Source organism: Ranitomeya variabilis, chromosome 4 (genome assembly GCF_051348905.1).
Source record: "Ranitomeya variabilis isolate aRanVar5 chromosome 4, aRanVar5.hap1, whole genome shotgun sequence".
NCBI classification, from domain to species: Eukaryota; Metazoa; Chordata; class Amphibia; order Anura; family Dendrobatidae; genus Ranitomeya; species Ranitomeya variabilis.
Window position 1 is genome coordinate 482,420,912 of NC_135235.1, and position 24,037 is coordinate 482,444,948.

At 42.1% G+C, this 24,037-nt stretch overlaps 1 protein-coding gene and 1 long non-coding RNA gene across 3 annotated transcripts in view; one reads left to right on the top strand and one right to left on the bottom strand.

Moving 5' to 3' along the window:
• The window catches only part of LOC143765335 (rho GTPase-activating protein 39-like), a 99,432-nt gene that overhangs the window by 14,176 nt on the left and 61,219 nt on the right, over nt 1-24,037 (bottom strand). For both annotated transcript variants that reach the window (XM_077251892.1, XM_077251893.1), the window contains exons 4-6: nt 22,917-23,469; nt 17,311-17,403; nt 7,398-7,471 (exon numbers count right to left, since the gene is read on the bottom strand). In XM_077251892.1, coding sequence (XP_077108007.1) covers nt 7,398-7,471; nt 17,311-17,403; nt 22,917-23,469 — 720 coding nt within the window. The remainder of the gene's footprint in view (nt 1-7,397; nt 7,472-17,310; nt 17,404-22,916; nt 23,470-24,037) is intronic.
• LOC143769053 (uncharacterized) lies at nt 1,475-2,243 on the top strand. The gene is made up of 3 exons (XR_013214188.1): nt 1,475-1,682; nt 1,763-1,828; nt 2,164-2,243. It is a non-coding gene; the product is annotated as an uncharacterized LOC143769053 (long non-coding RNA).

Genomic DNA, 24,037 nt, shown 5'->3' on the forward strand with positions numbered 1-24,037 from the left:
CGGGCTGCGTTAACGCAAGTGCCGACATGCCAAATCGCTAGCGCAGATAGAGCTAGCAGATGCTCTATCTGCGCTAGCGGTGACGGACCCGGAAACGCTGCAGCCCGCGTCCCAGGGTCCGTCACTCAATGACGGCACATAACTAGCGCACGCCCATTGTGGGCGTTCGCTAGCGATGCGTCCGACATAGGGCTTAATGGCAGCGTTAACTGACTGCGGCATAACGCGGTGTAACGTAGTCAGTCTAACGGACTGCCAAAACGTTATGTGAACCCAGCCTAATACATTTTTCTGAAGCTTCCATTTTTTTTTTTTAAATTCGTTTATTAGTTCAGAACAAACATTGCACACATTTGCAATTATCGTCATTAATTATACCATGAAATACAAACAGTTGCAAAATGTTGTCATACCAGAGGTTACAAAGGTAATGGAATGTGCATGTTAAATCATTAGTTCCTTATAAGAAAATACCTATTATACAACTTTAACCATTAACAGTAAGTCGCCAAAAGAAAAACAGATTTAAATCCTGCTCTATGAGCGATGTCCCCGAAAACCACAAGCCCACCTTTCTATGTAAATGTCTAGTCAGTGCAGACTATAGAGTACGATAAGAGGAATTCCATCTGCCCCATATCTTCTCGAATTTACCTGGACATCCTCTATTTTGATACATTGTTCTTTCATATGGGGTAATTGAATTCACCAGATCAATCCAAACTCTAAGGGTCGGGGGGAGCCACCCATCCATCTTAACGCCAATACCTTCCATGCCAAAAAGAGCGTCTCTCGGAGAAAGATCCCAGTATAATGATCCCAGGTCTCCGTATCCCACACCCCGAACAAACAGGTCAATGGTTCGAGCGGGACAGGGATCGACAGTAAAGACGTTAATAATGTCGTTACCTCTCTCCAGTAATGAAGAACTACAGGGCACCTCCAAATCATATGGATAAAATCTGCATCAGGCATATGACACCGTAAGCAATCTGACGAATGTAAGCGGCCCATTTTAAAGAGTCGTGTCGGGGTCAAATAGGTCTGATATATGATATATAACTGGGTCATCCTATTATTGATTGAAGGGGAAACTTTAGTTGGAGATTCCACAATGTCTTCCCATTCCTCTCCCAGTACATCGGGAAGGAGTTCCCCCCATTTCCCTTTGACAGAATTGATGACAGACCCATCTCCCACGGATAGTAGATATGTATATAGAGAGGAAATGAGTCCTTGAGGACCCTGTGATTTGAGAATACCTATCAAAGGTAAAGAAGAGATCGACCGACCCGTTCCTACATTTCGTATGTGCGATTGGAAAGCTGACCTTAATTGTAAATACCGGAAGAATTGAGACCTAGGGATGTTGTAATTATTCTGTAGATGTTCAAAGGTTACAAAAACCCCCTGGTTATATATATCGCTCACCGAGAGAACACCACAGGAGAAACAGAAATCAGTGGATGGGTGATTTAGTAATTCTGGTATATAAGCATTATTCCACAGTGGCATTTCAGCTATGACATCCACAAATTTAATAATTCTTTTTATTTGTCTCCATACCAATCTCGACAGCCGGAGCATAGGCAACAGACGACAAGCACCAACTTTCTCCATCTCCAAAAATCCCAGTGGGCAATCAATCCGAGCAGAATGAATTAAATGACTCTCGGAATTAGGTAGGGAGCTATTAGGCTGAAGCTTCCATTTTATTACAGTTTCCTAACTTTGTTGCTGTTTCCACTTTCTTATATTGCAGGAGCAGCAATGATCACGAAAACATTTATCCGTATGTTTTGTTAGCCAGGAACTTGTCATGTCAAAGGTGGAGATCCTCTTTCACCCCCGTTCGATTTTCATTTTTTTTCTCCCCTTCTTCCAAGATCCAAAACTTTGTTACTTTTCTGTAGTTGTGTTTTTTTAATGGATGAGTTGTACTTTTGAATGACATCATATATACCGTATATATATATATATATATATATGTGCATATATATATATACATACATACATACATACATACATACATACACACATACATACATAAATACATTACATTTTTTTTTTATTTAAGTGTTGGAAAAAAATGTGGAAATTTAGTATTTCTTTTTTTTGCATTTGTTGCCATTTTCTGAGACGTGTAACATATTCATTTTTCAGGATATGGGACTGTCTGTGGGCTTACTTTTTACGCCCAGAGCAGATACTATTTTGGGGTAGATACGATGTTTTGATCTCCTGTTATTGCAATGATGCAGTGACAAGCAAAAGGTAATTCAAGGGTTTTAATTTTGCTATGACGTTTACGATCAGATTAATTTGTTTTATATTTTGATAGATTGGACCTTTACGAATGCAGCGATGCCAAATAAATATATATATATATATATATATATATATATATATATATATATATATATATATATATATATATATATATATAGGAAAAATTGGAACAGCATCAAATACTACCTTAATGATGTGCAAAGTTTCCCCAACCAATATTCAAATGGCTTTTAGAAATGAGGATAAAAACAGGAAAACAGCACAGAAAAACTGAAAAAAGTGGACTTTATTGCCCAAACGGCGTGGCAATATATATATATATTTATTGTTGCCGTTTTAATGGGGCAAAAAAGGGGGGTAATTTGAGCTTTTATTCTTTTTTTTCACATTTTAAAAAACTTTTCTTCCACATTTCACCGTATTTTTTACTCCATTTAGGGAACTTGAAGTTGCGATCATCCGATCACTTGTACTCTACATAGCCGTGCTTTAGCACTGCAATATATTGCTAAAATCACAGTCTACTATGAACACCGGCTAAACACTGGCTTACACAGGAGGATCGTCATGACGAGTGCAGAGGTGATCAGCAGCTCCCGTCATCGCAACTCATCAGTGTCCTGAGACCAGGTCACGGGCACACAGATAGGTGTGTGGCATGACATGCTCCCTGCCAGCGCGTGTTAAATGCCACTGTCAGAGATTTACAGCAGCATTTAACAGGTTAATAGCTGCGGCTGTTAAAGACACATGATGGCTGACTAAATCAGCCATCATCTGCTGTGAAATATGCGAGCTCGGCATGCGAGGCCGAATCAAAGGCAGAGACACGACTTTTGAGGTACATGTACATCAAAGGACGCAAAGGGGTTAAGTCACATGCACAGTTCAGTATTTGGTCAGTATTTTACTTCAGTATCTGTAAGCCAAAACCAGGAGTGGTGATAAATACAGAAGTGGTGACCTGTTTCTATTAGGCCGGGATCACACATGCGAGAAATACGGCCGAGTCTCGAATGTTAATACCCGGCATTGCTGCCATCTCTCTGGAGCGGAGCGTGCGACTCCATGTATTGCTATGCGGCCGCACGCTCCGCTCTTGAGTGACGGCGGCAATGCCGGGTATTAACATTCGAGACTCGGCCGTATTTCTCGCATGTGTGATCCCGGCCTTATACTTTTGCTCTGACTGTTCCACTCCTGGCATTGGATTACAAATAATGAGGTAAAAAACTGACCAAATACAGACGTGGCCTTAATATTTACTATATTTTTCATTACAGGAATATAGATAAATATGATAAATGATATAATCAAGTAAATCATTAATTAGAAACCTGGATATTAGCACCCATTACAATATCCTTGTGTTACTTTATGTACTACTACAGAACGAACAGAATACCTAACCCAAGCCTAATGGAAGAGGATGCTTTTCACATAAGATAAAAACACTTAATGGATTGTGATAAGAGCAGTTACATGAGGAGACCAAATAATACACCCCTCGCACAGTACATAGTCTCCACTATCCCCAGCTTTTCAATGTGTGTATATTTTCATCCTCTGGTTTATTTGCTGGTGACAGCAGCACTTCTACATTTGGCAGGAAAACCTGGGAAATGTACCCCTGCTGTGATTTAATGACATGTCCTTACATGGGGATGTTAAAATCTACAATGAAACCCCCAGCTAAATAAATCAAATTAACAAAACCGCAGCGCGTGCAGAGTCCGAGGAGGCGAAGCCAGGAGACAAAGACATATGTCTGTCCCTTAGAACTTCACTGGGACATAGGGTAATTTATATTTACTGAGAATTTTGTGAGCAGAGTGGAAGCCAAACATTGTTTTCCTATCTAAACAGTGAACTCCTCATACACATGTGTTAAAGGGGTATTATTAACCCACACCTTTATCTTCTAGTACTAACTAGTGATTAGCGAAGGTGCTGGGATAAGGTTATCTGAGCATGCTCATGTGTTAACCAAGTGCTTTAATACTATGTTCCACTCCCTGCTGCTGCATGCGTTGTGTCTGCTATGTTCCATTTCCCACGGCTGCATGTGTTGTGGCTGCTATTTTCCACTCCATGCGGGTGCATGTGTCGTGGCTTCTATGTTCCACTCCCCGCAGCTGCATGTGTCGTGGCTTCTATGCTCCACTCCCCGCGGCTGCATGTGTCGCGGCTTCTATGTTCCACTCCCCGCGGCTGCATGTGTCGCGGCTTCTATGTTCCACTCCCCGCAGCTGCTTAATGTCGCGACTGCTATGTTCCACTCCCCGCAGCTGCATGTATTGTGACTGCTATGTTCCACTCCCAGCGGCTGCATGTGTTGCGACTGCTATGTTCCACTCCCCGCAGCTGCATGTGTTGCGACTGCTATGTTCCACTCCCCGCAGCTGCATGTATTACGACTGCTATGTTCCACTCTCCGCAGCTGCATGTATTACGACTGCCATGTTCCACTCCCCGCGGCTGCATGTGCTGCGACTGCTATGTTCCACTCCCCGCAGCTCCATGTGCTGCGACTGCTATGTTCCACTCCCCGCAGCTGCATGTGATGTGGCTGCTATGTTTGAGTCCCTGCGACTGCTATGTTCCACTCCCTGCGGCTGCATGTGTTGTGGCTTCTATGTTCCACTCCCCGCGGCTGCATGTGTCGTGGCTTCTATGCTCCACTCCCCGCGGCTGCATGTGTCGCGGCTTCTATGTTCCACTCCCCGCGGCTGCATGTGTCGTGGCTGCTATGTTCCACTCCCCGCGGCTGCATGTGTCGCGGCTTCTATGTTCCACTCCCCGCAGCTGCTTATGTCGCGACTGCTATGTTCCACTCCCCGCAGCTGCATGTATTGTGACTGCTATGTTCCACTCCCGGCGGCTGCATGTGTTGCGACTGCTATGTTCCACTCCCCGCAGCTGCATGTATTACGACTGCTATGTTCCACTTCCCGCAGCTGCATGTATTACGACTGCTATGTTCCACTCCCCGAGGCTGCATGTATTACGACTGCTATGTTCCACTCCCCGAGGCTGCATGTGCTGCGACTGCTATGTTCCACTCCCCGCAGCTGCATGTATTACGACTGCTATGTTCCACTCCCCGCGGCTGCATGTGCTGCGACTGCTATGTTCCACTCCCCGCAGCTCCATGTGCTGCGACTGCTATGTTCCACTCCCCGCAGCTGCATGTGATGTGGCTGCTATGTTTGAGTCCCTGCGACTGCTATGTTCCACTCCCTGCGGCTGCATGTGTTGTGGCTTCTATGTTCCACTCCCCGCGGCTGCATGTGTCGTGGCTTCTATGCTCCACTCCCCGCGGCTGCATGTGTCGCGGCTTCTATGTTCCACTCCCCGCGGCTGCATGTGTCGTGGCTGCTATGTTCCACTCCCCGCGGCTGCATGTGTCGCGGCTTCTATGTTCCACTCCCCGCAGCTGCTTATGTCGCGACTGCTATGTTCCACTCCCCGCATCTGCATGTATTGTGACTGCTATGTTCCACTCCCGGCGGCTGCATGTGTTGCGACTGCTATGTTCCACTCCCCGCAGCTGCATGTATTACGACTGCTATGTTCCACTCCCCGCAGCTGCATGTATTACGACTGCTATGTTCCACTCCCCGAGGCTGCATGTGCTGCGACTGCTATGTTCCACTCCCCGCAGCTGCATGTATTACGACTGCTATGTTCCACTCCCCGCGGCTGCATGTGCTGCGACTGCTATGTTCCACTCCCCGCAGCTCCATGTGCTGCGACTGCTATGTTCCACTCCCCGCAGCTGCATGTGATGTGGCTGCTATGTTTGAGTCCCTGCGACTGCTATGTTCCACTCCCTGCGGCTGCATGTGTTGTGGCTTCTATGTTCCACTCCCCGCGGCTGCATGTGTCGTGGCTTCTATGCTCCACTCCCTGCGGCTGCATGTGTCGCGGCTTCTATGTTCCACTCCCCGCGGCTGCATGTGTCGCGGCTTCTATGTTCCACTCCCCGCGGCTGCATGTATCGCGGCTTCTATGTTCCACTCCCCGCAGCTGCTTATGTCGCGACTGCTATGTTCCACTCCCCGCAGCTGCATGTATTGTGACTGCTATGTTCCACTCCCGGCGGCTGCATGTGTTGCGACTGCTATGTTCCACTCCCCGCAGCTGCATGTATTACGACTGCTATGTTCCACTCCCTGCAGCTGCATGTATTAAGACTGCTATGTTCCACTCCCCGCAGCTGCATGTATTACGACTGCTATGTTCCACTCCCCGCAGCTGCATGTGTTGCGAGTGCTATGTTTCCACTCCACACAGCTGCATGTGCTGCGACTGCTATGTTCCACTCCCCGCAGCTGCATGTGCTGCGACTGCTATGTTCCACTCCCCGCAGCTGCATGTGCTGCGGCTGCTATGTTTGAGTCCCTGCGACTGCTATGTTCCACTCCCTGCGGCTGCATGTGTTGTGGCTGCTATGTTCGAGTCCCTGCGACTGCTATGTTCCACTCCCTGCGGCTGCATGTGATGTGGCTGCTATGTTCGAGTCCCTGCGGCTGCTATGTTCCACTCCCTGCATGTCTCGCGGCTGTTAAGACAGCAGCAACACATGCAGGGATTGTCTGCCTTAAATTTCAGTCTCTAATCTTCACTTTGGCGGAACTTTACAAAGACACCCTGAAAATAACTTATCTATAAAACAAACCATTCTAACCAAAGTAAAAAAATATTTTCAATCTCTCCTAAACGTTCATTCTCCTTGCCAGGGGAATGCTCTTGCACCCTGAGCGGTAAAATTGCCATGTAAACTGTACCACATCAGAAGAACATGTGACCCATCAACAATCCTCTGCTGTCACTGTGTGGTGCTACATAACAGTGGCATGTACATAGTGATCACAGAGTATCCTCTCTAGCGGGTGAGAGGGCTTCAATGCGCCAGGAGAGAAGTAGTCATATCCTGGTAGAATAGCTATAAAGGCTCACAAATGTGGAACAACGCTTACTTTCCGCTGCATTTCCTCTGTGCTCAGGACATACAACACAATAGGTAATTAGGTATTGAGAAGTGTTTATATAGAAGCCCTAAAACATTTTTAATCTATAAAACCACAAGCTTCAAGGTTTCTCACCTTCTTTCCTCCGGTAACGGCGACTTTTTGCAGCTTACGGTAACAGTATTTGGAGTAGGTGCTGATGGGAAGACCTGGAATGTAAAGAGCAATAAGGATTGAAGGAACAGTTGTCATTACAGATACATTTCCAACAATTAAAATGAACGATCTCTCAACAATTTGAAAAGAGTACTCCATCGTCAATAATCAGAGCAGTGAGAAATCTGCACATCCTTATTTCTATAATGTATCCACCTTGGGTAACCTCCGTTTAACTGCAGTCGTAAAGGTTCATACAAGGTTGATTCTCGTCAAACCGTAGAAATCTAAACAGAAATCCCATAAAATGGGGAATATTGAACTGATGTCATTAAACAATGTGAAATCTGCAGCCAAATAATGCATTTGATTACACACAAATATGGCGGTGCATATTGGCTGCCAATTTCTCAGGAATTGTAGCCCAACCGTCCATTTATTCCTTTGCCAAGTAAAATCACTGCCATCTAGATGTGGCGAACATCCCATCCCGGCTTGTCTAAGGTCACGCGTGTTACAGTTACTATGACAGTGATTAGAATGATTTGAAAATTATTGGTTTGGGCGCTTTCCACAGTGACCATTACTAAATGCGGTCAGAATGAATTACGGCATGTCAATCAGCCAAAGGGCAGACACTAGTCTGGGACCGCTTTATAATATGTCCACATCCAATCTAGTGGATCACATAAAAGTGTTCATGTAGAAAGTGATCTATTGCTAGTACTGGTTTATTCATGTAAGCTATCAAGTTACTATACAATAAAGGCTATTCAGTTTGAACAGTCTATTCCTATTAGAAGCATCCTCCAAAAAATACTGATTATGGGATTTCTCCTGCAGACAGACCAAAAAAAGATGGTGTTGATACATGGAGGAGTTCACCAGGACAGAGACAGTCTTCATAGATGGTTTGTGGTCTCAAATGTGAGACTTCCCTCTATTAAATATTTTTTTCTAACCAAGACAACCCTTTTAAAGGGAATTTGTCACCAGGTTTTTGCCACCTAATCTGAGAGCAGCCTGATGTAGAGAAAGAGACTCTGACTCCAACGATGTATCTCTTACTGGTCTGCTTAGTGTAGTTTTGCCAAAGTCACTGTTTTATCAGCAGAAGATTATCACTAGAGGACTAGCAAACCTGTTGCCAAGTAGTCCTCCATATTCATGAGCTCTGTATAACCCCGCCCACTCCACTGATTGGCAGATGTCTTTGTACACAGCACAAAGCTGCCAATCAGAGTTGTGGGTGGGGTTATACCGGACTCAACATTCAGAGAATTGGTAGTAAAGAAAACAAGGATTTTATCAAAATGACAGCAAGCAGCTCAGTAAGTGATACATCGCTGTAATCAGGGTCTCAGCTCCTACATTATGCTGCTCTGAGATGAGATAGCAAAAATCAGGTGACAGATTCCCTTTAAAGGTTAATCCATGACATATGCACACATATCAATGTACAATAAGGAATATTACAGAGTAACACAAAGCAGCAACCATACCAACAACCATAACAAAGGTAAAAGGAAGCATGACAAACGGCTTTGTCACAGGCCGGTAATTTCTTCTGATTTGCTGAATAGGTGTGTCAGCTACTGAAATAGATCCCGAAGAAACTGAATGTTGAGATGTACGTGGATACAATGAATTGCTGCATTCCAGTGGCGTGAGCTCACTACTGGGATGCCCTGTAATAATGGGAGAACTGGGACACGGCTCTGTTACCAACCACCTCAATGCGATGGTCTGTGGAAGACAGAAACTGCAAGGAATATTTGCCTTTAACCCATAATGTTTGTGGTAACCATAAATACTGCTTCAAAGGCAGCCATGACAGCTCTAGTAACACGGAACCACTTCAAGAAATCCACACATTTTTCAAGGGTATATTATACTCTGGCCAGGAAGAATGTAGTATTCGGAAGCTGTCTTAATGAGGGAAAGCAAAGAAAGAGCAAAAGCATAAAGGCCCCGTCTCACATAGCGAGATCGCTGCTGAGTCACTAGTTTTGTGACGCAACAGCGACCTCAGTAGCGATCTCGCTATGTGTGACACGTACCAGCGATCAGGCCCCTGCTGCGAGATCGCTGGTCGTGTCGGAATGGCCTGGACCTTTTTTTGGTCGTTGAGGTCCCGCTGACATCGCTGAATCGGTGTGTGTGACACCGATCCAGCGATGTCTTCACTGGTAACCAGGGTAAACATCGGGTTACTAAGCGCAGGGCCGCGCTTAGTAACCCGATGTTTACCCTGGTTACCAGCGTAAAAGTAAAAAAACCAAACAGTACATACTCACCATCTGATGTCCGTCAGGTCCCTTGCCGTCTGCTTCCTGCTCTGACTGAGATCCGGCCGGAAAGCGAGAGCAGATCACAGCAGTGACGTCACCGCTGCGCTCTGCTCTCACTGTACGGCGGCTCAGTCAGAGCAGGAAGCAGACGGCAAGGGACCTGACGGACATCAGATGGTGAGTATGTACTGTTTGTTTTTTTTTACTTTTACGCTGGTAACCAGGGTAAACATCGGGTTACTAAGCGCGGCCCTGCGCTTAGTAACCCGATGTTTACCCTGGTTACCCGGGTGCTGCAGGGGGACTTCGGCATCGTTGAAGACAGTTTCAACGATGCCGAAGTCGTTCCCCTGATCGTTGGTCGCTGGAGAGAGCTGTCTGTGTGACAGCTCCCCAGCGACCACACAGCGACTTACCAACGATCACGGCCAGGTCGTATCGCTGGTCGTGATCGTTGGTAAATCGCTATGTGAGACGGGGCCTTAAGAGAGAAGGAAGGCGCATTGTGCATTGTATAATAGTAGGTTAACGGAATAAAGTAAAAAAACAGTCTATCGTCTGGAGTCAGGTACTGCTTCTCTGATCATTTACAATTACAGGACTTGTAGAAGATTAAATAAGGGGTAGGGGCCAGTTTTCATTCAAAGACAAACTGAGCAAAAGAAAGAAACATACCTACTGTATATACACATAAACACACACAAAGGTCAGTCAAAAATGTTAGATTCAAATTTCTAACGGCCTCTCCAGCCAACCCATGATGAACATATTACATCAGTTCATTAGTGACTGTATGGTGAGAAACAATGGCTGCCACACTTGTGATTTGCACCAAAGACCACTGTCCTGTGATGAATTGTTTGTGGTTTGAGGATATGTCTGGTGCAGATATTTATCAAAGACCTTTTGCACAGCAAGGAGAAAGTGTTTTGGATTAAAAGAAGTTTGTATGAAAGAACTAAGAAGTGTCAGAAAGTTGGCACAAGTGTCAGCCATGAAGAAGGAGCCAGACGCCAACTAACTTGTTAAAGCATCCTCCCTATAGCCCTGATCTTGCCCCATCGGACTATCAAATCTTTGGTCTCATAAAAGAAGCCCTACAAGGATGAAGATTCATGTCCGATGAAGAGGTGGAGACAGCGGTGCATTTGTGGCACGCAGCTCAGGCGAAAATATTTTTTAATGAGAGAATACAAAAGCTTGTCACAAAGTGTCAAAGCAAGGAGATTATGTCCAAAAATGATGTACTTGTCTTTTCTGATAATTTATTAAAACACATACTACAGCCAGAGTGTGATATTTTTCACTCACCCTCATATACAATATATATATATATATATATATATAATTTTTTTTTTTTTTTAAAGTAACTCAGAGTCATTTTCAGCAAAACTAAAAAAGGTAGACCTACATTCTTTGGACAGTCTTATTCCTCCAGGGCCTGCATGTGTAATACAAGAACTTTGGGGAAAGGGCAGGGTCTTGGTAAATTAACAATTGTGGCTGCAAAGAAGACTTCATAAGACAGACATTATAGTTGTCTTTTTTAAAAGAAACTTGCAGAAGTCCTACAGACTGACAGCTAATCCTTCGTTCCTGTTTTTTTTACTTGTTTACTCCTAGGATTAGTTTAGATTCCCTCCATGAAACGTGATTATTAACCTATTTACAGTATTTGATCCCTTCCTGATTTTGTAAGTTTGCCCACTGACAAAGACATGAACAGTCTATAATTTTAAGGGTAGGTTATTTTTAACATTGAGAGATAGAATATCAAAAATAAAATCCAGAAAATCACATTGTATAAATTATATAAATGTATTTGCATTTTGCAGTGAGAAATAAGAACTTGATTCCCTACCAACCGAATTCTGGCTCCTACAGACCAGCTAGACGCTCCTAATCAACTTGTTACCTGCATTAAAGACAACTGTCTTACATAGTCACCTTTATAAAAGACTCCTGTCCACAGACTCAATTAGTCAGACTCATCAATCTGGGGCACCATGCAAAATCTCACCTCGTGGGGTATCCTTGATCATGAGGAAGGTGAGAGATCAGCCTAAAACTACACTGGGGGAACTTGTTAATGATCTCAAGGCAGCTGGGACCACAGTCACCAAGAAAAGCATTGGTAATGGTAACACATTACGCCGTAAAGGTTTAAAATCCTGCAGTGCCAGCAAGGTCCCCATGCTTAAGAAGGCACATGTGCAGACCCATCTGAAGGTTGCCAATGAACACCTGGATGATTCTGGGAGCGATTGGGAGGAGGTGCTGTGGTCAGATGAGACAAAAATTGAGGTCTTTGGCAATAACTCAACTCGCTGTGTTTGGAGGGAGCGGAATGCTGCCTAGGACCCAAAAACACCATCCTCACTGTCAAGTATGGAGGAGGAAACATTATGTTTTGGGCGTGTTTCTCTGCTAAGCACACAGGACAACTTCATTGCATTAATGGGAGAATGGATGGAGCCATGCACTGTAAAATCCTGAGTGACAACCTCCTTTCTTCCGCCAGGACATTAAAAATGGGGTTGTGGCTGGGTCCAGCAAGACAATGACCCAAAACATACAGCCAAGGCAACAAAGGAGTGGCTCAGAAAGAAGCACATTAATGTCATGGAGTGGCCTAGCCAGCCTCCAGACCTTAATCTCACAGAAAACTTATGGAGGGAGTTGAAGCTCCGAGTTGAAAAGCGACAGCCTCAAAATCTTAATGATTTAGAAAAGATCTGCAAAGAGGAGTCGACCAAAATTCCTCCTGACATGTGCGCAAATCTCATCATCAACTACAAAAAACTTCTGACTGCTGTGCTTGCCAACAAGGGTTTTACCACCGAGTATTAAGTCTTGTTTGCCAGAGGGATCAAATACTTATTTCTCACTGCAAAACGCAAATACATTTATATAAATTTATACAATGTGATTTTCTGGATTTTATTTTTGATATTCTATCTCTCAACGTTAAAATTTACCTACCCTTAAAATTATAGACTGTTCATGTCTTTGTCAGTGGGCAAACTTACATTCCCCCACGGTACATATAGTACATGATATAAGTCAATGGTGTAGGCCTTTGTGTAATGAAGGTTAGCACAATTGCAGAATGTAGGATATGTAGGACAGTCATTATCTCACTTTTTTTTTTGTGGCATGTAATTTAATCACAGAGCCAAACAAGCACAAGAAATTACAAGGGAATTGTACTATTACACACCCATCATTTACCTCCAGCATCAATGCATAACTCATACGACAGCAATAAATGAGGGCAGCAGAAATGTGCAGGCCAGTTCTTCAAGTCCAGAGCTTGTCTAATCCTAAACTCAGGAATTCTTATATTTAGATTGCTGAAATATTACAAGATCCAACACATACCTTATTTAGGTCACCTACACACTTATTAAACATGATGTGTAGTTGCTGTTTGCTTACATAACCTTGTGAATAAGGGTGCTTTCACACTGCGTTTTGGTACTCGTTATTAAGCCCTGTCAGGGGGCTTACATCTGAACGTCCCGCAAAACGGGATTCGGACGTATGCACCGGCAGGGCCATAGATTATAACTGTGCCGACAGAGTGAACGTGTGCCGTGTTATTCATCATTTTCAGGCGTGTACCCCTACTGAACATGAACACCCACATGCAGTCTACTGCATAAGTCTGCATAAAGTCATATTGTCAAAATAGTCACTTGTCTAATAATTGTGCACACAGTGTATAACCTCATCCACACTTCTGAATGGCAGCTTTATGCGTGTATTGTGCATAGGCAGAAAGCTGACAATCAGTGATGGGGCGGGGTTATACAGAACAGCTCATAAATATGGAGGACTACATGGCAAGAGGTTTACTAGTCCTCTAGTGATAATCTGCTTCTGATAAAACAATGATTTTATCAAAACTACAGCCCGTAGTTCAGTAAGTGACACATCCCGCAGTAAGAACCTGAAGAAAGATTCCCTTTAATCTGTTTTGGATATATATGGAGCCTTGACTTTTAACTTTACTTTTGCTGAACTTCTGTATTTGTATGGGGGTGAGCTCGATTCCTAAGGAAGGTATTATTCACAATGGGCGAGGAAATATAAAAGAAGAAGACTGGTGTCACATAACCAAAAAACAGCACTAGCTTCCACCTTCCTGTCCATTAGCCGTATTTATGTGTCATCGTTTGTCTCCAAGCTGTAATTATATACCACACCAAACGGCTACACAAAACTATATACTGTAGATACACCTCTATTCACTTTATTCTTTCCAATTACTTTATGTTTATAAATAAAGAACCCTGACAGACACAACATGCCAATATGGAAAAACGTGATCAATATAATGGATAATAAAGGAACCATAATAGATCCATAATGTCAGTGTGGACAGTGCCCAAGGCAAAAAGGATTACTCGGAGTGTTTGAAATAAGAGATACCGTTGTGTCAATAAGCACATACAAGTACTTTCAAAAGTTTTAGGCAGGTCTGGAAAAAAATGCTGCAAAGTGAAAATGATTTAAAAAATAGAAACTGTTAATAGTATATTTTTATCAATTAACAAAATGTAAAGTGACTAAACAAAAGAGAAATCAAAAGCAAATCAATATTTGATGTGACCACACTTTGTCTTCAAAAGAGCATCAATTCTTCTCGGTACATTTGCTCCCAGTTTTGGAAGTAGCTCAACAGGAAGGTTGTTCTAAACATCTTGGAGAACTAACCACAGATATTTTGTGGAAGTAGACTTGCACAAATTGATCTGACTATGTAATTCCAGACAGACTGAATGTCATTGAAATCTTGGCTCTGAGGGGTATATATCATCACATCCAGGTCTTCTTGATGCTGAAGATAGTTCTTAATGATATAGGCTGTAGGTTTGGGGTTGTTGTCCAGCTGCAGAATAAATTTGGAGCCAATCAGATGCCTCCCTGATGGTATTGCATGATAGGTAAATATTTTCCTGCATTTCTCAGCTTTGAGGAGACCAAAAACAATTTTAAGGAACATAGAATCTGTTCTATCACAAGGAAATGTCATGCAGCTGTTTGGATTGCCTTCTTCCCTTCGAAATTGGAAGGAATCCAGCAGTGCCATTAGCTCAGGAGTGGTAGCAGCCAGTGGGTCCCAGCTACACCCATCTACTATTTGGAGGAGTCTGGTAAGAAAAGTGGTCTTCATGAAAGAGTTACGGCTAAAAAACATATCTTCATTATAGAAACAAGGATAAGTGACTTAACTACTCACAAAAATATAAAAACTGGGGTGCGGAAAAATGGTAGTAGGTGATCTGGACTAACGAGTCAAATTTTGAAACATTTGGCTCTAACAGAAGGTAGTTTGTCGCCAAAGGGCTGCAGTGCGATACAATAATGAATGTTTACAATAATGAATGTTTACAGGCAAAAGTGTAGCATGGTGGAGGATATTTACAAGTTTGGGGCTGCATCAAGTAAATGAAGTTGGGAATTTGGTCAACATTAATTGTGTCAGATACTTATCCATCATGCAATGCCATCAGAGAGACAACTGACTGACTGTTTGTTTGGGGTCTTCTTTAGAATAATTTTGAAGTCAATGTCATTAAGAACTATGTAAAGCGCAATGGAATAATTGGCACTATAATAATAAATAATAATAACTATCTTCAGCATGAATCAGAACAAGGAGACCTGGAAGTGATGATTGGCCCCATCGCCCTCATCTCGACATCATCGAGTATGTCTGTGGCTATTTTTCCAAGATGTTCAGAACAATCTGATGAGTTCCTTCAAAAACTCTGTGCAAATGTACATAGAAGAAACGATGATGTTTTGAAAGCAAAGTGTGATTACAACAAATATTGATTTTATTTAGATTTCTCTTTTATTCATTCCCTTTGCATTTTGTTAATTGATAAAAATAAACTATTAAATCTTTAAAAAAAAAAAACATTCTAACTTTGCAGCATTTTATTTACACCTTCCTAAAACTTTTGCAGAGTACTGTGTGTCTGTCCATAATGTATAATTTGCAACCTGCCTCCCCAGTTAATTTTCCAAGATCTGCAAGATTCCCCATCTCAAGACTGCTACATAAACAGGCACAAAAACTAGAAATCATAAGAGTGGTGCAAAATATTTTTTTTTTTAAAAGGGAGCCCTAGAGCTTCAAGTTATAACTCTTACCAAACCTTTTATGCTTACATCAATAATAATTTCACTATAGTAATAGATTCCCTTTAGAGCGCCAACATTTAGTCATTCAGCTAGGCCAATGGAGTCTGGGACATTAGCATAAACCATTTGATTTTTTTAAATCTTTTGTTATTTGATCTTTTGAGGAGTGCCCATTTTTCAATATCATGATGTAAGGAGATGGACATACTCCCCACGTTTCCCTTTGTAGAACAAATGTATGGTTGTAATTTTTAATGGGAACTGTGACATGTGAAAATAGTGTTAATATTGTATTCTGACAGTAGGGAGAGTTAGAGTTAATGGTTGGGACAAGCCCAGAGTGGGAGGGGCTAATGTGAAGGGACAGAGACATTTTCCTGTCAGGACCTCAGATAGGGCACAGTGTGCACATGGAGCAGACCTAAGGTAGTAGCAGTACCGCATGTCATGGGTGTTCAGAATTTAGAGGAGACCAACACAGTGTATAGCGTGAAGCTAAGTGGAAAATTAGAGGAAATTAGATCCAACGGAAGGACAAAGTGGTTAATCTGAGACAGGTCCCAGAAGAGAATGCCTAGTAGTACAGCTCCAAGTTTACAACTCACAGGTAATGGCCCAAGATGGTACGGAGTACTAAAGACATAGAGAGTGCCCCAGCCATATTGACAACATAGTTCCCTTGGGGGGAAAGAAGGCATGGAACCATGGGTTGAGAATAGGACTCTTGCTAGCTGGACTGTAGTACTGATCTAGGTGGTGGTGAAGTAGAGAGGAACAGAGAAGATAGAGAACAAACGAGTAAAGTGGAAGGAATTGAAACCGTATGTGAAAAATGCTCTGCATTGGAAAGGAAACATTCCTAAAGTTGCGTACTTGCTACCAATGGTATATAACCCCCACCAAGTTATCGTACAGTAAAAAGATTAGTTCTCACTGGTGGTCTCCCTCATTGAACTGTTTAACATCTGTCCCTAGCCATCCGAATTATTGGTATCATGCTGACTGCAAGGGCATAGCGCACCCACAGCACAAGTCCACGTGGCTAGCAGGTACCGAGGCACAAAAGATTAGTACCTCGCCCACGGCTACCGCCCTGCACAACGTTACAATGATATGAAAAAAACAAAGGAACATTTAATCAGCAGTGTGACTGAGAGATAGCTTCATTTATAATGTTTATAATGAAGATCTCAGTTCTGAATTGGATGATTGGGTAGCACAATCAGTAGCAGACTTCATGTGTCCGTCCATGAACATTAGTTCAAAATCAAACTTTTAGTGTATTTTGTGTAGATCAAACGCATGCAGTTACTAGTTAGTACAATTATCAGAAAACTACATAGACAATACGATGGATAGAAGTCCTCTTTTGGAGCATTAAGCACACTAGTCAGACACAGAGCAGGCACAGATTGTGGTACATCCCCCAGGACATTAGCATTTACCTTCCTCCTCATCCACATTTTGCTTCCTCTTTTTCCGGGATTTTGAGTTTTTCTTAGACTTCAGTTCCTGAGCTTCCTGAATCCGTTGGTGAACTGCAAGCAGAAATCATCAGTTTAGCTGCTGAACCAAGATCCCTGAAACACGAGACCTAAACTTGACTATTAATCAAGTGACAGCTACCTAGTACAAGATTAGGGCTACACAGGATGTATCCGCCTGTCTAGTTAGCCTGTCGGCAGCCCAAACTACAGATGTTACCGGTGACACGACCCTGACAAATGGATGTGCTGCATGGAGCAGATTTATCCCATAGTCAATCAGGAACAAACTAAAGCAAAATAGTGCGTCCTCCAGTAATTCTTCCATTTTAGCTATCCCCAAATGGTTACTGACTCTTACTCCATGTCTGGCCAAACTTTGGTCTAAGCCCTAGTCTTCAAAAATAAATAACCATTATAATTCATGGGACCAAGCAGCCATGATTAGACTTAAGAGATTTTTCTATTTTTTTTTTTTTTATACAGTTTAACTTTCTACGGACACAAGACTATTTTGGCTTTCAGGATGTTTTTTTTTTCTTTCTATCTGTGCTCTTCAAGAGACAATTATTCTTGTATTTTTGCATTAACATGAATGTATGAGGACTTTATTTTAGTTTTCTTTCTTTAGTTACTATTTTTACAGCATTTATTGGGATTAATAAGTGACAGGTTAACTTATTGTGCAGGCAACTACAATTACAGTGAAATCAAATGATTACAGTTCTTTTAAGTTTTACTACTTTTTGCGTTTTTATGTATTGTTGCACAAGAAATTCAGTTTTTTAAAGACACTTTTCTGTCATCGGCGCTGTTGGGACTTTTTTCCTGGGATGCGTTTTTATTGGTATTATTTTGTGTCAAATAGGACTTTTTATTCCCTGGGAGGGGGATGAAGCAAATAACAGCAAATCTGGCATTATTTTTCATTTAATCAGTTTACTGAGCGAGTGACTAATAATAGCACGATCAGTTCATAATTCAGGTCATTACGGACAATAGATTCTTTCTTTGAGTATTTTTAATTTGGGGAAAATAAAGGGATTTGTGTTTTCTTTTGAAAACTATTTAACCTCTCTTCAGTTTCACAAAGGGACTTGACTATGTACGTAAGCTTGATTGTTCGAATAATACCGTATAAAAAGGCCCCCATACACAGACTAGGTTCTCCAAACTCATCAATATTCATGGGTTTGCCCGACAGAAGAAACAATTAAGTTCTTATAGAGGATTGTCTGGACCACTCCTCAAACTATGAGGTAGACCTCACTGATGAGAAGCCCCCCAAGTTTTTGGAGAGTCACATTTCGGGAGGTAGTTTTGACAGAGGTAAATATAAGCTGTAATATCCTTTCTCTGGAAGCCCCAAACTCTGTGGTACCAACATTACTGATGCCTCTTGTACTTTTGTTAATGTTCTAGTGGGTTGAGGAATAAAACTAAGGCAATTTTTACAACTTTTGGCGTTGACTATGACCAGTGGTGACACTCGGGCATCACAATTTTCTGATGGTGAGGTCCCACACTACAGCTATGGGATAGAAGGACTGGCTGTGGTTTCAGTCTTGGAGTGAAAACAACATTTCCGTCTTCAGATGAAAAATTTCTTCAAAATGGTGAGGAAATTAATCACAAGGTAATTTAGGAAGACATCATTTTTTATTATCCAGTAATTATATTATCTGGACAAACCCTTATCCAAGTGGTATAGGGTTTGGTTCCGATCACAAATATTGTCATTTTTAGAAGAAGACTATTTATTCAGTTTAAAAAGATGGACATCTTAATGGGAAAACTAATCAGACCCCATCACGGTCAAATGGGTTCATCTGGAGCAGTTTGTGTCCATTATGGGACACATCCTTTTCTTGTAGGAGTTCAGTGTTTCTGTTCCTATAAACTAATTATAAATGCAAGTGTGAGCTGAGCCGTCAGGTGTCCACTAACTTTCATGGATTTATTATGAATGAAATATGTCCAGGTGAGAATCTAAGTCAGGGAAAACATTATTTTGAATTCTATCACATAAAGGTACATGAGAAAGATTTCTGTTATCCTTACCTTCTCGTCCAAGCTTAGTGCTGACAAGCAAGGACAAGTTATCATACATACAGTAAAGACATATGACACAATGACCTCTTAAATCCACAAGACAAGACGTCATGCTAAAACTTCACAGCAAAGATTTACAATAGTAGAGACTTATCACTTGCAGGCACAGGCGGGTAGCGTGTTAGTTTTATTTCCCACAACTTATGTTACACAAAGTGTTAAATTGCTTATAGATCATGCAAAAGTCTGTGCACCCTTCAGTTCACAAAACAGAATAATTACTGTAAAACCCTCACACAAATTAGGGCTAATATAGAGTGTATTTTGCATTTCAATCATCAACAGAACATTTTGTACATTGACAAAGTAATAAATTATCTGATGGCATTTTTACGGTAGGCGTTCACCTTAGATGGCTGTCACCTGACCGCTATTCCTCTCGATCCCCCATATAGACGATTGCTCGGGGGACGGCTTTTCTCCAAACTAAAGGATTGTGGGTGCTGAAATTCAAATACATGACCCTTCTTTCTTGCCACATATAATAAATGTGAGGATGGGACCCATATCTGATTCTTATTTTCCTACATGTAAACAATGCAACTCTACATTTTGTTGTAGGTAAAGGACCCAATGCACATTATAAAGCCATCAGCTATCGTCCTGGACTCCCGCATAGAGAGGAGCATTCGGCCAAGCACTCGTGTTCTCTATGAGACTCCTTTGGCAGCAGTTTATCAGCGCAAAGAACTAAAGAAATCACCGTTGGAATTCCAAAGTGCCAATCCTGCTCTACCCAGGCCAATCGGAAGTGTCGGGAGGCCTCCATACACATTAGACAGTCATCTGATCAACAGAATTGGCCAACAAGGGGCTTAACATACAAAAGAAACATGCTAAACGAATATGTACGAAGTCTTTAGTTATTTTTTTCTACGTAAACATGTTACACACTGGCAAAGTAATTCACCAATCACTAAAGTCAGCAAGATCTGGATAACAAATAAAGGCACTGTGGACGACCCTACTGAAAATATGATTCCAACAGACCAGCAACTCCTAATCTAAAAGAAAAGTTACAGCAAAAAAGAGAGAAAGAAACTACCAAAGCTAACAAAAGATCAATCAGATTACATATATGTCTGTATTCATTTCTATCACATAAAGTTTGTAAATCAAAGCTAACGATCACTATCTTACACCTCTTTAAAGGGAATCGGTCACCCCGGGATGTATATGACCTATTAATATGGGCATACAGGTGATAAAAAATGTTACACTAGGAGCCATAGTTCCCAGCGATGACTAGGGCAGTGCAGATGAGCGATTCTTTCACTTGTAGAATCTGCAAAAGAATTTGCAGCGTGCATGATTTTCCTCGGAAAATCGGATGAGACTCACTCCTTCAAGTCTATGCGTATGAGTTAAAAATCGGGTGCCATAAGGAGCCTCAGTATAGCGTCTGATTTTTACGGACACATTGAGATTCTGTGACATAGGAAAATGTAAATGTTCCTGTAAATGATTAATAACTGCTACTATTAAAAAATGGATTGTATGACGTCTGAACGCGGATGACAAGTGTGAAAAAATGGTCCCATTTTTCTGGATGCAATGATTTTTTTATACTGTGGCGTGAGACTACCCTTATACAGTGAACTAACAACAGGGCTCAAGGAAAGTCCTGTAGAGTCTGATAGTTTAACACATGATCCTTATTAGCCAATCTGCTCCTCTGTAATGGATCATGTGACATATGATCTTCCATATACAAGGAGGAGTGTTTTAGAGAGTGGAATTGTACCCATGACTCTAAAAGGTTCTATTTACAATGGGTCTGTCATACAATTTATCTTAAAAGGGTTGTTACACTACTTTTACATTGATGACTTATCCTTAGGATATGTCGTCAATAACAGATCAGTGGGGGACACCCGACCCCTCACCGGTCACCTGCATGGATGGTAGCAGTTTCAGTGCTGGACAGTACAAATCCATAAACTGTGTAGCGGTCAGTGCCAGGGACTGCAGATCCATTCCTATTCATACAACTAGGGGCCAATGTACAGTACACGGCAGTGGCCACAACCCCGTTGTCAAAGCTGTGCTGTTCAGTACCCCAATGGCTAACATTCAGCCAGGTTGGGATTGACATCAGCTCAGTGGGGGTGCTGGGTGTCAGACGGCCACTGATCTGATATTGATGACTTATCCTAAGGATAGGTCTTAACTATAACAGTAGAGGACAAAACACTTATTTTAGTTGTACTGATTTAAAGGCCATTTTGCTTAATTGGTTAGTGGTCAATTCTCACTGTTTTAGAATATTTCTCTTTGTAGCCACCCATCTATAGCTCGATGAGTGGTGAACAATTGCCAATGTTGGAAATAGAGCTCCGACCTCCTGGGTTGTTTCCTCCCAAGTTTGTTCTGGGTACAAGATTACAGAATAATTACTCTGGTTAAAAATATAAGAGACTATTTGGGTATTCTCGTCTGTAGGTCTTGCCAGTACTCACATTACAGATGAGATTTGCCACCTGATTATAGGCTGGCAGCAGAATATAAAAATCCCTCTGTAATATTTACCTGTGGTACCGTAACACCTCATGGTGGTGGAGCTATAGTGGGTGCACAGGGATCAATCACACCAGGGCTCTGGTGGCCCACTCATACAAATCACATAGCAGGTGGGGGGTCCTGGTACACACACATTTTGCATTGAGGCCCAGGATCTTCAAGTGATGCAAGTAATAGCTCTGCTTATCAACAAACAATAGTATGGTTCTCGTGTGTGCTCTTATGATGCAAATCCTTGCTTCCAATAGCGAAAGGTCAGAGTGGAAGTAAATCTTTATTACCATGGGTGTAATTTACAATTGGAGAATCCCTTAGTTATCAAGCTACACATTCCAGCACTCCTCCTCCCAGGCAGAGAACGTCTACTTATGAAACACGTCCAACTATTACATAGATTTTACCTATCGACACATTCTTTCCCATATTCAGTGCGTGTAATATGTAATATAACCTTCTATATCAAAATAGCGGTTTTCCACTGCTACGACATCCCCTCTTGTTCCAAATGTTTGGCCCCAATAAAATAAAAAAGCTTATACTCTCCTCCAAAGCCGGCACCGTTCCAGTGGTGTCAGCACGAGCGTTCCCGGGACTCTCGTGCGGTTGTATGACACGTGCCAATCAGAGCTGGTGTCACTGTCCCCGCCTTTGGATGCTTTGAAGATGAAGAGGAAGTCAGAGATTAACTGCAGCACTAACTTCTTCTTCATGTTCAAAATGTCCGAAGGCAGGGACAGGGACTCCAGCTGATTGGGTGCCGGGTATCACGTGTCATACAACCGCACGAGAGCCAACACCACTGGAACAATGCCGGCAAGAGGAGGTGAGCATAAGCTTTTTTATTTTATTGTGGCTAAACATAAGGGGTTGTCCTAGTAGTGGACAAGCCTTTTAAGAGCAAAAGCAATAGATAAAGTGAAAAGACGAATACTTACTGTTTTGGTCACTGGCTTCTTCCAGATGTCTGTAGATGTAACCTTCCAAGTAAGACTGAAACTTTGGAGATGGAGAGAAAAAACCCAAACTTATGGCAATAAGTTCCCATCCCAAGGACAGGCTTCTGTAAGTCATATTGTTGGTGGTTTGTCTCACCAGTTGCATGTACAGTTCATCCCGCAAGCCCTGTACTGTCCAACATTTTGTTACCAACACCAAAGCCACTTGGTTCCTGTCTGTCCGTCCCTGACGATCTCCCATGTAAACCTGAACCAGCTTGAACATTTCACAGGCCTCCTTCTTGATGACTCGATTGCTAGTGATCAACATGGGTTTCTTGATGGACCCACCATTCCATGATAACATATTGGAGATTGAGATTCTCCTGCGGAAAATTCCCTGTGTGTGCATATTGAGGTTCTTTGAAGCCCAGTCCGCCATGCTGGTTTGGGAAAGTGGTTTTTTCAGAGTAGTGTAAGGAAACTGGTACCCAGGTCCAAAGGTTGTCTGTCCTCGGCCTTCATGTGTAGGGTTCCCCTCCAGAGTTCCACTCTGCAATCACAATAAACTAGTTTAGACAATGAAATGTACATTTTTTTATATGATGAACAGAACCTCAAGATTTTCGAATGTACCTTTGTACAGATAATAACTAATAATACTGTATAAAAAAATATAAACAAGTAATCATCAGGAGGATTTCACCAAAGGAATGAATAAGATCAGAGGGCAAATGCGAATATAACAAACACAAACTGTTGATGTTCTATATGAATCTAGAAATAGAGGATGCATTTCCAGCAAGCTGCTCAGATCTGAGTGGCTGAACAGATTGATTTAAATTATTCAGCACTGCTCGACTATCACATGTAAGTGTTATTGTAAAACATAGCAGAAAAATATAAAAACGTCAATGTACACTTTGTACTCTACATTAAGTGCTGATACATAACTAACAAGTCTTTCTACATTTTGCCATTAGATATAGGACCAAATATTGGAACTGAGGGAGAATTTGCTTATTTTAGGATGGAGTCACATCCAAAACATTGCTACATATAGAAAAACTTGGAAAAAAAAAACTTGTGTCAATCAAGGCTTTTATTGTGGCATTTTGGTG